Source organism: Phocoena sinus, chromosome X (genome assembly GCF_008692025.1).
Source record: "Phocoena sinus isolate mPhoSin1 chromosome X, mPhoSin1.pri, whole genome shotgun sequence".
Lineage (NCBI taxonomy): Eukaryota > Metazoa > Chordata > Mammalia > Artiodactyla > Phocoenidae > Phocoena > Phocoena sinus.
In genome coordinates, this window is record NC_045784.1 from 60316560 (window position 1) to 60331720 (window position 15161).

The window sequence follows — 15161 nt, forward strand, 5'->3', positions numbered from 1 at the left end:
ATGCAGGGGACACGGGTTCGTGCCCCGGTCCGGGAAGATCCCACATGCCGCAGAGCGGCTGGGCCCGTGAGCCATGGCCACTGAGCCTGCGCGTCCGGAGCCTGTGCTCCGCAATGGGAGAGGCCACAACAGTGAGAGGCCCGCATACCGCAAAAAAAAAAAAAAGAAATAGAAAAAAACTTTTTTTTTGTGATGAGAACTCTTAGGATTTAGTCTCTTAACAACTTTTATATATAGCATACAGCAGTGTTAATTATATTTATCATGTTGTACATTATATCCCTAGTACTTACTTAATCTTATAACTGGAAGTTTGTACCTTTGACTGCCTCTCTGGTAACCACAAATCTGATCTTTTTTTCTTTGAGTTTGTTAGTTTGTTTATTTTTGAAGTATAATTGACCTACAGCACTATGTTAGTTCCTGTTACACAACAGTGATTCAATATTTCTATACATTTAAAAATGATCACCATGATAAGTCTAGTTGCAATATGTCACCATACAAAGATATTACATAGTTATGGACTATATTCCCCACACTGTACATTTCATACCCTTAACTCCTTTATTTTGCAACTGGAAGTTTGTACCTCTTAATCTCCCTCACCTATTTCTTTCCTCCCTCTATGCCCCTCCCCCCGGCAATCACCTGTTTGTTCCCTGTATCTATAACTGTTTCTGTTTTGTTATGTTCATTTGTTTTGTTTTTTAGATTCCCCTTATAAGTGAAATCACGCAGTTTTTGTCTTTCTCTGTCTGACTTATTTCACTAAGCATAATATCCTCTAGGTACATTCATGTTGTCGCAGATGGCAAGATTTCATTCTTACGGCTGAGTAATATTCCATCGTATATACATATATATATCTCACATCTTCTTTATCCATTCATCTATTGATGGCACTTAGGTTACTTCCATATCTTGGCTATTGTAAATAATGCTGCAATGAACATAGGGGTACATATGTCTTTTCTAATTAGTGTTTTTGTTTTCTTTGGATAAATACCCAGGAGTGGAATTGCTGGATCATATGGCAGTTCTACTTTTAATTTATTGAGAATCTCCATACTGTTTTCCATAGGGGCTGCACCAATTTACCTTCCCACCGACAGTGCATGAGGGTTCCCTTTTCTCCACATCCTCACCAACACTTGTTTTTGTTTTTTTACTTTTTATTTTATATTAGAATACAGTTGATTAACAATGTTGTGATAGTTTCAGGTATACACACTGCTGTATTTAGAATGGATAACCAACACTTGTTTTTTGTTGTCTTTTTGATAATAGCCATTCTGACAGGTGTGAGGTGATATCTCATTGTGGTTTTGATTTGCACTTCCCTGATGATTAGCCATGTTGAACATCTTTTCATGTGCCTGTTGGCCATCTGTATGTCTTCTTTGGAAAAATGTCTATTCAGATCCTCTATCCACTTTTAAACCTGGTTGTTTGTTTTTGTTTGTTTGTTTGTTTTTGATGTTGAATTGTATGAGTTCTTTGTGTATTTTTGGATATTAACCCATATCAGTTATATCGTTTGCAAATATCTTCTCCCATTCAGTAGGTGGCCTTTTCATTTTGCTGATAGTTTCCTTCACTGTGCAAGAGCTTTTAGTTTGATATAGTCCCATTTGTTTATTTTTGCTTTTCTTCCCTTGCCTGAGGAGACATAGCCCCCAAAATATTACTAAGACTGATGTCAGAGAGCTTACTGCCTATGTTTTCTTCTAAAAAGATTTATCGTTTCGGGTCTTACGTTTAGGTCTTTGATCCATTTTGAATCTATTTTTGTGCATAGTGTGAGAGGATAGTCCAGTTTGATTCTTTTGCATCTAGCTGTCCAGTTTTCCCATCACCATTTATTGAAGAGGCTGTCTTTTCCCCATTGGTATATTCTTGCCTCCATTGTCATAGATTTATTACCCATATAAGTGTGGGTTCATTTCTGGGCTCTCTATTCTGTTCCATTTATCCATGTGTCTGTTTTTGTGCCAGTACCATACTGTTTTGATTACTGTGGCATTGTAGTATAGTTTGAAATCAAGGAGCATGATACCTCCAGCCTTTGTTCTTCTTAATAATATTCTTTGATGTAAATTCTATATTATTTGATATTAATATATCCACTCCAGCTTTCTTTGATTACTCTTAGCATGGTATATCTTCATCCAAAAGTGAAAGCTTTCTCAGGGATGGTTACTTTTTTAAAAACTGAATTTAGTTAATTTTGTTTGCTTTTTTAAAAAAATCTATTCATCTATTTTAAAGATTAATAATAGTTATCCATTTATTAAATAGAACAGGTAATCTATATATACTTCAGTTCTATATTATGACTTGTTAAGCACAAAAGTTAAGAAGAAAGTGGAGAAGGTCAAGACAGAATACATAGAAATGCTAGGATATCTGGAGAAAGATTTTCTGCAGAAAACTTTTCTTGTGACCTTTTGGGATATTGCTGTTAAAGGCTCTTAGAGCATTATTGGGATTTTTGGTCAGTATAGGCACAAATGGAAATCTCACTTCTAGTTACTTGGGCTCTGGTCCAAGTGAAATTAAATCTGGAGCTGAATATAGCCCATGGGCCAGAGATTCCTCATCCCTAACCCAACATCATTGATTTATCTTCTAGAGTTGGCTTGGAAATGAAATTGAGGTTATGGTCAGTACTGAGGAAGCCAAGCGCCATCTGAATGACCTTCTTGAAGACAGAAAGATCCTGGCTCAGGATGTGGCTCAACTCAAAGAAAAAGTGGAATCTGGGGAGAATCCACCTCCTAAACTCCGCGTAAGTGCCCTATGGAAATATGTTACTAATGATCAGACTCCACACTCCCCAGAAGCCCTCACTACTTTGGAGAATCACTTTCCAAGTAGTACTTCACCCTCATCCCCACTATTCTTCTTTACAGAGGCGTACATTCTCACTTGCTGAACTGCGTGGTCAAGTTTCTGAGTCAGAGGATTCCATTACAAAGCAGATTGAAAGCCTAGAGACTGAAATGGAACTCAGGTAATTGGACTATGTCTAAGGCATTATAAAAATTTATGCCTTGAATCAAAATAGAACCTATCAATCAGTTATTCAAAAGCTTGTCTTTCAGAAGCTTTGTGATGTAGGAGAAACAAGAAAAAGTAACAATTTTTGAGCTATACACTTCACTAGACATGTTAGATACATTTTCTCATTCAGTCTCTCCCTATGAGGTATACCTTGTGAGGTAAGTACCATTCTTCTCACTTTAGAGATCTAAGCTAAAGGTTCAAAGATCTTAAAAAATTTGCTGAAGTTTATACAGAACTGGGATTTGAAACTCAGTTTATCTAATTCCAAAGTCTATGGTCTTTATCATATACCATAAGAACTGACTAAAAACGAAACTTTAGAGGAACCCAAGAAATGATACCAGAAGATCAACAACCTGGGAGAAGGAGAATTAGAGATCATCAGCAAAGTAGATATAATATAATGCATAAGTAAAGTATCATGACCATTAAATGAGATTAGAAAGTAAAGTACATAGCACAGTACTTGGCATATTAGAAGTGCTCAATGAATGCTCTTCTCTTTAATCACTGTTACTTTCTTTTAAGTATCTGTGAAATCTAGAAGGAACAAAACTTCGACAGATATTTTATAGTGTCTTAGGGTAATAGAATTTTATTGCCCAGAAGACCTTGGAGACCATTTAATTTGTTTTTAGCAACACATACTAGCTGTTTATCTTTGGATATGTCTTTAAGTTGCTCAACATTTGAGTTTCTGCTTTGTGCTGCACTGGATGCAGTTGGGATATATAGAAAGAATAGATGGCATTGTCCTTGCTCTTGAGTAGAAACAGTATAATGACTGACAGTGGTGTGTTGGAATTGTTTGTTAAAATTTTAAGACGGTTGTAAACTGTTGAGAGCTTACAATTCCTTTGGTGAGAGTATTCACACTACAGAAACTAGCAAAAGCTACAAATCAGATCTGTTTTTTTAGGTACTGTTTGTTAAACATTTACCTGCACACCACTGTGCATAAGTAAATGATTATTTAAATGTAGGGCAGGTGCCAGGTAGAGGGCAATTAGACAGAGGTGACTTTAATCAAGGGAATTTCCCTAAGGACAAGAAAGGGCATTTGATAGATAAAACAACTGTGACGTGTTCTGGCCCACCTCTTCCAAGAAGCCTTCCCTGACTCTTCATCCCTCATTAATTTTCCTCTTCTCTAAACTCCTTCAGAACTTATAGTACTCGGTCATGTAGTATAGATGATGTATGTTATCTTTATATTTATTAATTATTTTACATAGATTAGTCTTGTCAATCTAGACAGATTGTAAGCTTGTTAAAGGAAAGGACTATATATTAGACCAGGGTTCTCAAAGTGAGGTCTACAAACTCCTGGGGTGTCACTGAGACCCTTTCAGGGAGTCTAGGTGACTCCCTGTTTTTATAATAGTATTAAGACATTGTTTGCCGTTTTTACTACACTTGACATTTGCCATGATAGTGCAAAAGCAACAGTGGACAAAACTGTTAACACCTTAGCTTGAATCAAACCAGTAGCACAAACCTGTACTAGCAGTCATTGAATACTTCACCACCACACACTCTCGGTTTTACTTAAAAGTCAGTTTTACTTTTGGCTTTGATAAAGCAATAAAAATTATTAATTTTATTAAATCTCAACCCTTGAGTTCAGATCTTTTTAATATTCTGTGTGACAGAATGGGAAGAACACATAAACCACTTGTGCTGATGCCGAAGGACGATGTTTCTCTCGAGGAAAAGCACTTGTGTGATTGTTTGAGGTGTGAGTTTAACAGGCCTCTTTTTTCATGGAACATCATTTTTACTTGAAAGAACGACTGACAGACAAACTATGGTTATTCAGATTTGGGTACTTGGCAGACATTTTCTCAAAAATGAACCGAGTGAGCCTGTCAAGTCAAGGAAAACAAATGACAGTGTTTGTCACCAAAAATAAAATTTGAGCTTTCAAGCAAAACTTAGAATTTTGGAAAACGTGTATCTGCCACTGTAAACTTGACAGTTTTTCGTAACTTTTCTAATGAGACCAGTAGTGATATTAACAATTGTGGTCTTTTTTATATTGTGTAATGAAATGTGTTGATCTGAAGGCTCTGTATGACTGTCCAAATGACATGTTACAGAATCACGTTTGAGTAAAAGATCCATTCAGATTGCAAGTAACCACATTTCAACTAACTTTTAAGGAACTTGTTGGGTTTTGGTGTGGTCTCAAAGAAGAATATCCACAATTATCTGAAAAGACTATTAAAATGCTCCTCCTGGGCTTCCCTGGTGGCGCAGTGGTTGAGAGTCCGCATGCTGATGCAGGGGGATGTGGGTTCGTGCCCCAGTCCAGGAAGATCCCACATGCCTCAGAGTGGCTGGGCCCGTGAGCCATGGCCGCTGAGCCTGTGCGTCTGGAGCCTGTGCTCCACAACGGGAGAGGTCACAACAGTGAGAAGCCCGCGTACAGCAAAAAAAAAAAGCTCCTCCTGGGGGCTTCCCTGGTGGCACAGTGGTTAAGAATCCGCCTGCCAATGCAGGGGACGGGTTCGAGCCCTGGTCTAGGAAGATCCCTCATGCCACAGAGCAACTAAGCCTGTGCACCACAACTACTGAGCCTGCACTCTAGAGCCCACAAGCCACAACTACCGAGCCCAAGTGCCACAACTACTGAAGTCCATGCGCCATGAGCCCCTGTTCCGCAACAAAGAGAAGCCACCACAATGAGAAGCCCATGCACCGCAACGAAGAGTAGCCCCCACTCGCCGCAACTAGAGAAAGCCCATACACAGCAACGAAGACCCGATGCAGCCAAAAATCAATAAAATTAAAAATAAAAAAAGCTCCTCCCAGGAATTCCCTGGCAGTCCAGTGATTAGGACTCGGCACTTTCACTGCAGTGGCCTGGGTTCAGTCCCTGGTCGGGGAACTAAGATCCCGCAAGTCTCACGGTACGGCCACAATAAAATAAAATAATAAAATGAAATGCTCCTCCCTTGTCCAGCTACATATCCATGTGCGGCCAGATTGCCTTCATTTACATCAACCAGAACATATCACAAAAGATTAAACGTAGAGGGAGATATGAGAATCCAGCTATCTTCTACTAAACCAGACATTACAGAGATTTGTAAAAATGTAAACAATCCCACTCTTCTCACTACATTATTTTTCGTGTTGGAAAATGTTGTTGTGTGTGTGTGTGACACACACACTCCCCCACCCTGCATTCATGTCCTTTCCAGACCTTAGAATGTGACTTTATTTGGAAATAGTGTCATTGCAGGTGTAATTGTTAATGTATAATGGATTGTTTTGATTTTAAGTGAATTAATAAATGTTTTTCTCAGTTTTACTTTCTAATACTGTAAATATCTCTAGGTATAACATACATGAGCAGAATTTCTTAGAGGTCCTCAATAATTTTTAAGAGTGTAAAGGGGTCCTAAGACCCAAAAAGTTTAGAACTGCTATCTTAGATTATTTTAGTACCCATCTTCTTTATAGTACCTTACATAGCACTGCATGTTATACACATGCCGGTATGCTCCCTCTCACTGGACACCTAGCAAATTTGAGAAGGAAGCTATTGACAAAACTGAAATATTGTGTACATCTTGGTCTCAGGCCATACTTGACCCTAAAGTATCTGGAAGCTATAACCAGGGTCATGGTATCTAGTTTTCGTAGAAACTTCTCAGTCCTGTGGCAGGTACTCCAAGATAACCTCTCACGACACCAGCCATAGGTATCAGTTTGGTGTTAGATTCCAGCAAAGAGCATCTACCTGTTTGTTCTTCTGAGATATTTTTTCCTTAAGGTCTCTAACCTGAATCTTGTCCTTGCATAGGTGAGCCACCACGTCACAGTTCCAGCTTATGTGGCCTCAAGACAAAGTCACATTATGGTCAATGTGCTACAACAAAAGCCTCACTAAAACAAATCTTTCCAAGTCCCACTATATGACTCACTTATTTCAACTAGTATTTAATAAAATAAAACCATTTGGTTAGTCTTAGCATCCCTTTGTAACAAGTTTTGAGATACTGTATAAAACCCTAACCAGATGACTCAATCATTATTTAAATGGTATTTAACTGATACCTCTGTCCGTGAAACTATTTGAAGTTTCTCCTCAGAGCTCTTCCCCTCTCCTTGGTGTTGAGGCTACTAGAAATAAGGCTTATTGTTTCTTTCCCTGAAGGAGTGCTCAGATTGCTGACCTACAGCAGAAGCTGCTGGATGCAGAAAGTGAAGACCGGCCAAAACACCGCTGGGAGAATATTGCTACCATTCTGGAAGCCAAGTGTGCCCTGAAATACTTAATTGGAGAGGTAAACATCTCTCTTCCTCTCAGCAATTCAGGGTCTGGCTTGGTGGGTTGAAATAAGATGTTAGCCTAGAATACTATCATAGTGTTATTGCCACTGTTCGTGGTAGAAACCACAATGACACAAACATTAGAGAAATAGTTTTATGGGTAAAGGTTGGTGTGGGCAAGTACAAGCCAGTCACTTAAAAATATATATGAGTGCTCGCTTCGGCAGCACATATACTAAAATTGGAATGATACAGAGAAGATTAGCATGGCCCCTGCACAAGGATGACACACAAATTCATGAAGCGTTCCATATTTAAAAAAAATATATATATATATATGAGTTGCAAGTTGATACCCATACCTGGCATATAGCAGGTACTCAATAAATGTTCACTGTTATTATTATGAAAAATCAGGATGCCATAGTAGGCCACAGGTCAAACGTAAAATATTATACTATACTACTTTTTAAAACACCTCTGACATGTATTATATTCAAAAAGTTTAAGATACAATCTAGGAAAGAGAAAACCTTTGACATATAAAGATTCATCTAAAGGAAAATCCATCTTCACTGACCTTAAAATAAATATATCATCTTCCACTGTCACAAGAGGAATTAAAATTGATCACCTCTGGTGATTGAAGCAAGCATACAAACTCCGACTCTGCAAGTTTGAGCAGTGCTATCCTTTATGCATTTTTGTGTTGGGTTAGCAGATTTATCCTACTAAGGAAATCCTGATTAGTCTTGTGAACACTGGTGTTTATGATGTTCACCATCTGGGCTAGTAGAGAATATAAAACTAGGCCAGCATAGGATATCAATCTAGCCTGAAGAGCCAGAGCTGTAGTCTCGGCTAATGTGTCTACAAGTTCCAACATGTGAACACAGACATTCTGAAATGGGACACAATTAGCCATAAGGGTGTGTGCTATGGATTTCTCTTTAAAATTAAGGAAGAACTTCTTGAGTATCAGAGTTTGGAATTGTCAGATACTGTTTGTGTTAGATTTATTCTTGCCTTGAGGTAAAACAAGAGATTAAATGACCTCAGCAGTGGCTTCCAGCTCTAAGATACCTATCTCAGCAGATATCTATCTCGGCCCTTGGTTTGGGTGGTGGTGATTCTATTCAATGGTAGAATCCATATGACATGAAAACATAAGAATGGACTTGGACATGGAAGAACTTTTCTCAGTCCATTTCAAGAAAGCTGACATTTTCCTGCCTAATGAATGGGGAAAGGTGGCCATTCTCCAAATAAACTGATCTTCTTTTATCCCTTCCAGCTGGTCTCCTCCAAAATACAGGTCAGCAAGCTCGAAAGCAGCCTGAAACAGAACAAGGCCAGCTGTGCTGACATGCAGAAGATGCTGTTTGAGGAACGAAATCATTTTGCTGAAATAGAGACAGAGTTACAGGCAGAGCTGGTGAGAGTGGAGCAACAGCACCAAGAGAAGGTAAGCTGGCGAGCCAAGAAGCTATACTGAAAAACAAACCATTGTTGCTCTTTGTTGTTAGTTAAAAATAATAATAATAATAATGGGGGTATGAAGTTTCCTTCAAAAGACCACGTAGTCTTTTCCAATTTTTGCAAATAAGAAACCAGAAATAGAGAAAAATGACTTATCTAATAACTTTACACATACCAGTGACAATGGCTCTTAGCCTCCAACTTTAATACCAAGATGAACATGATGATACTTCAAGCCATGAGAGCCAAAGAGAACAATTTACTTTGAAATCACAAAGGAGTAACTGGATCACTGCTTGGACTAAACCAGAATTCCTTTTTCCTCTCATTCCTTTGGTACCTTTGGGTTGTATCTTTCTCTAGGTGCTATACCTCCTCAGCCAGCTGCAGCAAAGCCAAATGGCAGAGAAGCAGCTAGAGGAGTCTGTCAGCGAAAAGGAACAACAGCTGCTGAGCATCCTGAAGTGTCAGGTATGGAGATGAGGCAAAGGTCTCCAGAGATGGGGTCCGCAGGCCTGACTGAGAATCCTGTCTGATTTACATGACTGTACCTGCAGGAAAGAGTAATTACCTACTGAAAAAAAGCTTTATAAAGGTAGCCTTTTATAATGGTAGCCTTTTATAATGGTAGTCTCTATTGCCTTGTTGCCCTGTTTGATCAGTTTAGGGGTGTTTAGGATGTAGCCACATATAGGATAACCTCCGTTTTGGTACAGAAATGACATACATACTCCATACCAGACTTCGAGGCCTTCTGGTTCTTTGCCTCAACCCTGAGCTCTAAAGAGTTGAGAAAGTTAAATCATCCAGTAGAATCCTAGGGACATTTAGCTGTCTCTTCCTGTGCCTGTTCTGAGTTGAGACCTGACCTGTTTGTAAAATGCCTGGGGTCTGCATTTCTTCCAGAGGCTGGGAATACCATACCCTTTAGTAGCATGATGGAGTACTATTTTATCCAACTTAGAGTCTTTTTCCTGAACCACCAGTCTCTACGGCTTCCTTGGCACCGCCCATCAAAGACAACCAAATGTGTTAAGGTCGTAGGCATGAATCCAATTATCATAAGTGCCAAGGAATTTTAATCAGGCTTATTAGTGTAGCAAATAAACTGCCTAATCTGTGTTGAGAAGCGTGGGCAAAAGCATCTGTAGACTTCAAAGAAACAGCTGACACTCTGGATGGGTTTCTTTATCAGCATCCTGATGTGAATAAGGGATATGAGGCTAGAAAATAGAAAAGAACGAGGAAGGCATGTAGAGCAGAGCCCATGGTTCCTGCAAGTGCAGTCGTGGCTGCTTGGGAGCGTGGGAATAGAGGTGGCACTCAGGACACCTAGGAATTGGTGGGGAATCAGGCATTTCTCTGGGCACCAGTGCCTGCTGTGCAAAAACCACCTGCTGCCAGCAACTTGGCAGTAGTATGTTTTCATCCCTGTGAGTTGTTTGGTAACCCACATGTAGTGCCCAAAATAACCCCACCTATCACTGCATTATCTGGAAATAGGATGAAGAACTTGAGAAGATGCAGGAAGTATGTGAGCAAAATCAGCAACTTCTCCGAGAGAACAAAATCATGAAGCAGGTAGTACAGCTTCCCACCCATTTAATAAGCCCTGGGAGACCCTCTTGCAACTGAGGCCAGCTCGTGGGAGCAACCCTGAGTATAATGACTTGGCTCAATTTTATGAGGTCTACATCTAGTTTCCATGTGGTATGGTCATGTGCATTTCAGATGGCATAAACACATTTTTTTTTTTTTTTTTTTTTTTTGCGGTACGCGGGCCTCTCACTGTTGTGGCCTCTCCCGTTGCGGAGCACAGGCTCCAGACGCGCAGGCTCAGCGGCCATGGCTCACTGGCCTAGCCGCTCCACGGCATGTGGGATCTTCCCGGACCGGGGCACGAACCCGTGTCCCCGGCATCGGCAGGCGGACTCTCAGCCACTGTGCCACCAGGGGAGCCCACACATTTTTTAATTTGCTCTTCTCTGAATCTAATACTGATCTTGTAAAGTGGGAGTCCTTCAACCTACTTTGCTCTTACCCTGCCTCACTTTACCATGGCTTAAGATTAAGCTAACTTAGGAATCTTTATGTTTTAGCCATGAACACTCTCAGAAGCTGCCCTGCAATGTACACTTTGTCTCTTCTTTTCAAATAGAAACTGAACCTCCTCCAAGTAGCCAGCAGACAGAAATCTCATCTTCCTAAGGATACCCTTCTCTCTCCAGACTCTTCTTTCGAATATATCCCACCTAAGGTAAACTGCTCAGGGCCTGTGATACCTTTGCATAGCCAAGGTTTGGGGTGAGTGTACTAAAATCACCTTTCAGAAGTGGTTGAGAGTTAAAATTCCCACATTCCAGCATCTCAATTTTCTATGGAGTCCCAAATAAAATTACAGTACAATCTTGAGGAAAATAGTCATTCTCCCTCCCTAGACGGCTGACTTTGGACCATGTACAGGCATTATGCAACATAACTGAGGAGGAGGCGCATAGAAAAGAGCAGTGTTCGGCTGTCCATCCAAAGATACTTATCATATCACGAGTTCCTCCCTCCTCCCTCAGATTGCTCAGCCTCTATCCCTTCAGTTTCTCTCCCTTCAAAGACTCTGTGAGGCCAAAGGCTAAAGCAGAATTTTTTCTGATTGGTAAAGCCAAGTGGGGTATATTTGAGGGCATCTGAAATCTCTGCTCTGAGAATATAGCTGGCAGCAGCTACTGGGAAGATATAATCCACATGTTGTTGTTGTTGTTTTTAATTAAATAACCATTCCAAACTTTTTTTCTTAGCCCAAACCTTCCCGGTTTAAAGAAAAGTTCCTGGAGCAAAGCATGAACATCGAAGATATAAAATATTGTTCAGAATATTCTGTGAATGAGCCTGAGGACAGTGATGGTGATGGTGGTGATGGGGATGATGAGGAATGGAAGCCAACAAAATTAGTTAAGATGTCCAAGAAGAACATCCAAGGGGTAGGAGGCAGCTCATCTCTTTCAGGGGTTCTAGTCATTAGTCTTCACTGCCAGTGAGGGTGTATCGGCCCCAGACCCTACACCTCAATCCCTCGATTGTGTTCAGAGGCACTGGCTCTGCTGAGGGGTGCTTGTTGGGCCAGCTCTGTATGGAACTGGGGGCTAGTTGAGAGGACTGCCTGGGTGCACAGGGAGGCTCTTTTCATGTTTTCAAGTTCTGACCAGTCTGAACAAGTAGTAGTGTTCTATACCATCTCATTGAAACTGGTTCCAGTGTGACCATAATAATCTTTCACATTTTTAAAGCATTTTACAGTCTATATACCATTCTCATATATGTTACCTCTTTTCATTGTCACCAAAAAAAATCCAGTGAGGTGTTTATTATTTGTATTTTACAGCTGGATCTGAGACCCACGAGAGGGAAATGACCTTGCCCAGGGACATAAAACAAAGTGACAGTCAGGACTTGAAATCAAATGTTCTGACTCCAAGTCCAGTTTGTTTCTACCACATCATGGTCATATCAGTAAAAATTGTAGCCCGGAAGCTAAGTGGGAACTTTAAGATTGAACACACCAAAGTTAAGGCTAGTTAGAAACAATCTGACTTTGAGGCATGCTCTATTTACTTAAACAATGATAATCCTACGGATTTATCAAACCTAGGTGTTCTATGTTGAAACATTAACTTCCCAGGCATTACAGTTCATCACTACCCCAACTGTGGCCTGCAGCCACATTCCACTTAAACAGCTCACAAATTACCCTAGCTGGATTCCTGGAAGGTTATTCGATTTCATTAGCTGATAGTGCACCACATGGGGAACTGAGCCTTGTAAAGCTACAACACCAGAGAGAAGCAACTCATGAGGACTAGACAGCCCTGGTGGCCTTAAGTCATTTGGAAAGTCATCAGGAATGCAACATACCGTGTGCTCTTAGTGGGACTAAGAGCTCATCCTTAGCCTCAGAGAGCTTATAATCTAATGGGAAAACAAGCCAAAGAAATAGGAACACATCACAGGACCTCAACATACTCATCTCAGGGAGATGGACTGAGGGGCTTTTAAGAGTGACTGTAAAGCCAAACCAAATAGATATAGTTTATGAACATGCCATGAAAGGGACGACTCTTGCTTCATTATAAGACAGAAAGGGAAATACAGTCTTGGGAGCACCTGGGAAGCCATTTTCTGGCACAATGAATAGCATATCGCAAAGACTTGATAGTAGAGGTAGAGAGAAAATGGGGCAGAACATGTCTGACTTTGATTCACTTACTCAGTAAACATTTATGCTGTCTACTGTGGTTGAAGTGGTAAGCATGAGCTGATTGTTGATGAAAAGGTCAGCCAAGTACTAGGAAGCACAGGTGAGAAGTACACACAGAAACAAATGGTAGAGGACCTAAAACTCTGGGGAAGGAGTTTCCAAATGGCAAGCAAATATGGGTATACTTGTCCTTGAGGAAAGCTTATCACATACATACACACACACACACACACACACACACACACACACACAAGCATAGATATAATAGCACTGTTGCTGTAAGCTTAAAAAGGAAATATAGAAGTATAGCCAAAAATGCAAGTAAGTGATATTTGCTATCAATGATAAATTCTATCTCTAAAACACTGAGAGATGATTATTTTCTAGGCTTTTTCCCTGATTTTATAACTTGAGAATATAACTGGGCTTTAAGGGGAGCAAGTTGGCATACAATCTAGTTTCTCCCTTTTGGAGGCCTCAAAGTACATGGACTGCTCTTTGATCAGACTGCTTGTAGACACATCAGCTGTAGACCTTGATGCTTTGCATGAAGGCCATCCTGATTATTATTGTTTCAACCCAGCTGAAGCGGGCTGGTATGAATCACTAGGTGACTGCAGCAGGTACCAAAATGATGACTTGTCCAAAGCTAATGCTGAAAAACTAGGTTTCCTCATTCAGCTATATTTCCTATCTGTACTAAGGAGATGCCGAAGGATAGGCCATGTGCTGTAGTAAAGAAGTGATAGCTTAGAAGCCAGGTAAACATGAGTTGTAGTCTTGACTTTGCCACTATTTAGTTGGATAGCCTTAAGCAAGTCACTTAATCTCTCTGAGCCTCAGATTCCTTATTTATGTAATAAAGGGATGAAGCTAGAATAGTGATATATAAGGTCCCTTCCAGCACTAATATCCTGAGTCAAAGTAACAGTCAAAGTTGTATAAATGGGTTTTGTTGTTGTTGTTTTTAATAAATGGGTTTTAATAATACTACCTTTATATGGGGCTATATGGTGTCTGAGAAGTTAAAAGAAGGAATATATGCAGGAGCACCTTGTGAAGGATAAAATATCATGCAGGTATTGTTATTAAAGCACTGTAAGGACTTTTACAAATATTCCCATTTGTCCCCTTTGGCAGAAAAGAGGGAGGAGGTATTCTGGTCTCTAGTAATGAAAGAATGGAGATAAACTTGGATGGAGTGACTTGTCCAAGGTCATGCCAAGTATTAAATATAAGACCAGAGCCCAAGGCTCCCAATTCCTAGCCTGGTATCCTTTATGTTACAATTTTTACTAGATCTTATCATTCTGAGATATAATGTAACACTGAAATCAGTGCTAGAAGAATTATAGACTCTAAAGAAATAATTCTCAACCCTGGCTGCACGTTAGAATCCCCCAGGGAGCTTTTAAACACAGGTTGCCTGGGACCCCACCCCCAGATATTCTGATTTAATTGATCTGAGGTGGGACCTGGCCTTTTTGAAAAGCTCCCCAGAGATTTCTTATGTGCAGCCAGGGTTGAGAACCACTGGCTTAAAGGAACCCCAGAGGTCTTTCATCTTGACTTCCCACTGCTTTTATATAAAGAATCTCTCTATTATAGTGGTTCTCAGCTATGGTGTTGGGACATGCTGGTGAGTTGCTAGCAGTTGTGATACACACACACGTATACACACACATCCCACATACATCATATTTGAGGTTTTGTCTGTGGCAAGATCTTGCTCCCTCTCTTATATTCTGATCTGCGTCCTGGTGTGAGAGAAAATAGGATGAAGCTAAAGCTAGTGCACATGGCATTCGTGTGAATACATCTGTCATGTACGTCATGACTGTTCTATAATACCACTCCCAGGTGTTTATCTAGGCTCTGCTTGCTTGAAAACAAGCAATCTAGTAGGGGGAGGCTCACAGTCGTGAGACAGGGCAGTCCATTGTATTCCAAGTAGGTGTTGGAAAGTTGTTCCTTGTTGAACTGTCCTATAAATCATCCCAATGAGTCCTGGCTGTGTAGAAGTCTAATTTTTCTTCCTCATGATAGCCCTTCAGATGCCACTCTTGTACTTTGGATAAAATAG

The 15161-nt window shown here is 40.2% G+C and overlaps 1 protein-coding gene and 1 non-coding gene across 2 annotated transcripts in view; both read left to right on the forward strand.

Moving 5' to 3' along the window:
- KIF4A (kinesin family member 4A) overlaps positions 1-15161 on the forward strand; it is a 129189-nt gene that overhangs the window by 100800 nt on the left and 13228 nt on the right. Inside the window, exons 21-28 of the mRNA XM_032619389.1 lie at positions 2636-2791; positions 2916-3016; positions 7235-7364; positions 8645-8815; positions 9193-9300; positions 10333-10410; positions 10988-11086; positions 11622-11804. Coding sequence (XP_032475280.1) covers positions 2636-2791; positions 2916-3016; positions 7235-7364; positions 8645-8815; positions 9193-9300; positions 10333-10410; positions 10988-11086; positions 11622-11804 — 1026 coding nt within the window. The remainder of the gene's footprint in view (positions 1-2635; positions 2792-2915; positions 3017-7234; positions 7365-8644; positions 8816-9192; positions 9301-10332; positions 10411-10987; positions 11087-11621; positions 11805-15161) is intronic.
- On the forward strand, positions 7562-7668 carry LOC116748207. Its single transcript, XR_004348218.1, has one exon. It is a non-coding gene; the product is annotated as a U6 spliceosomal RNA (small nuclear RNA).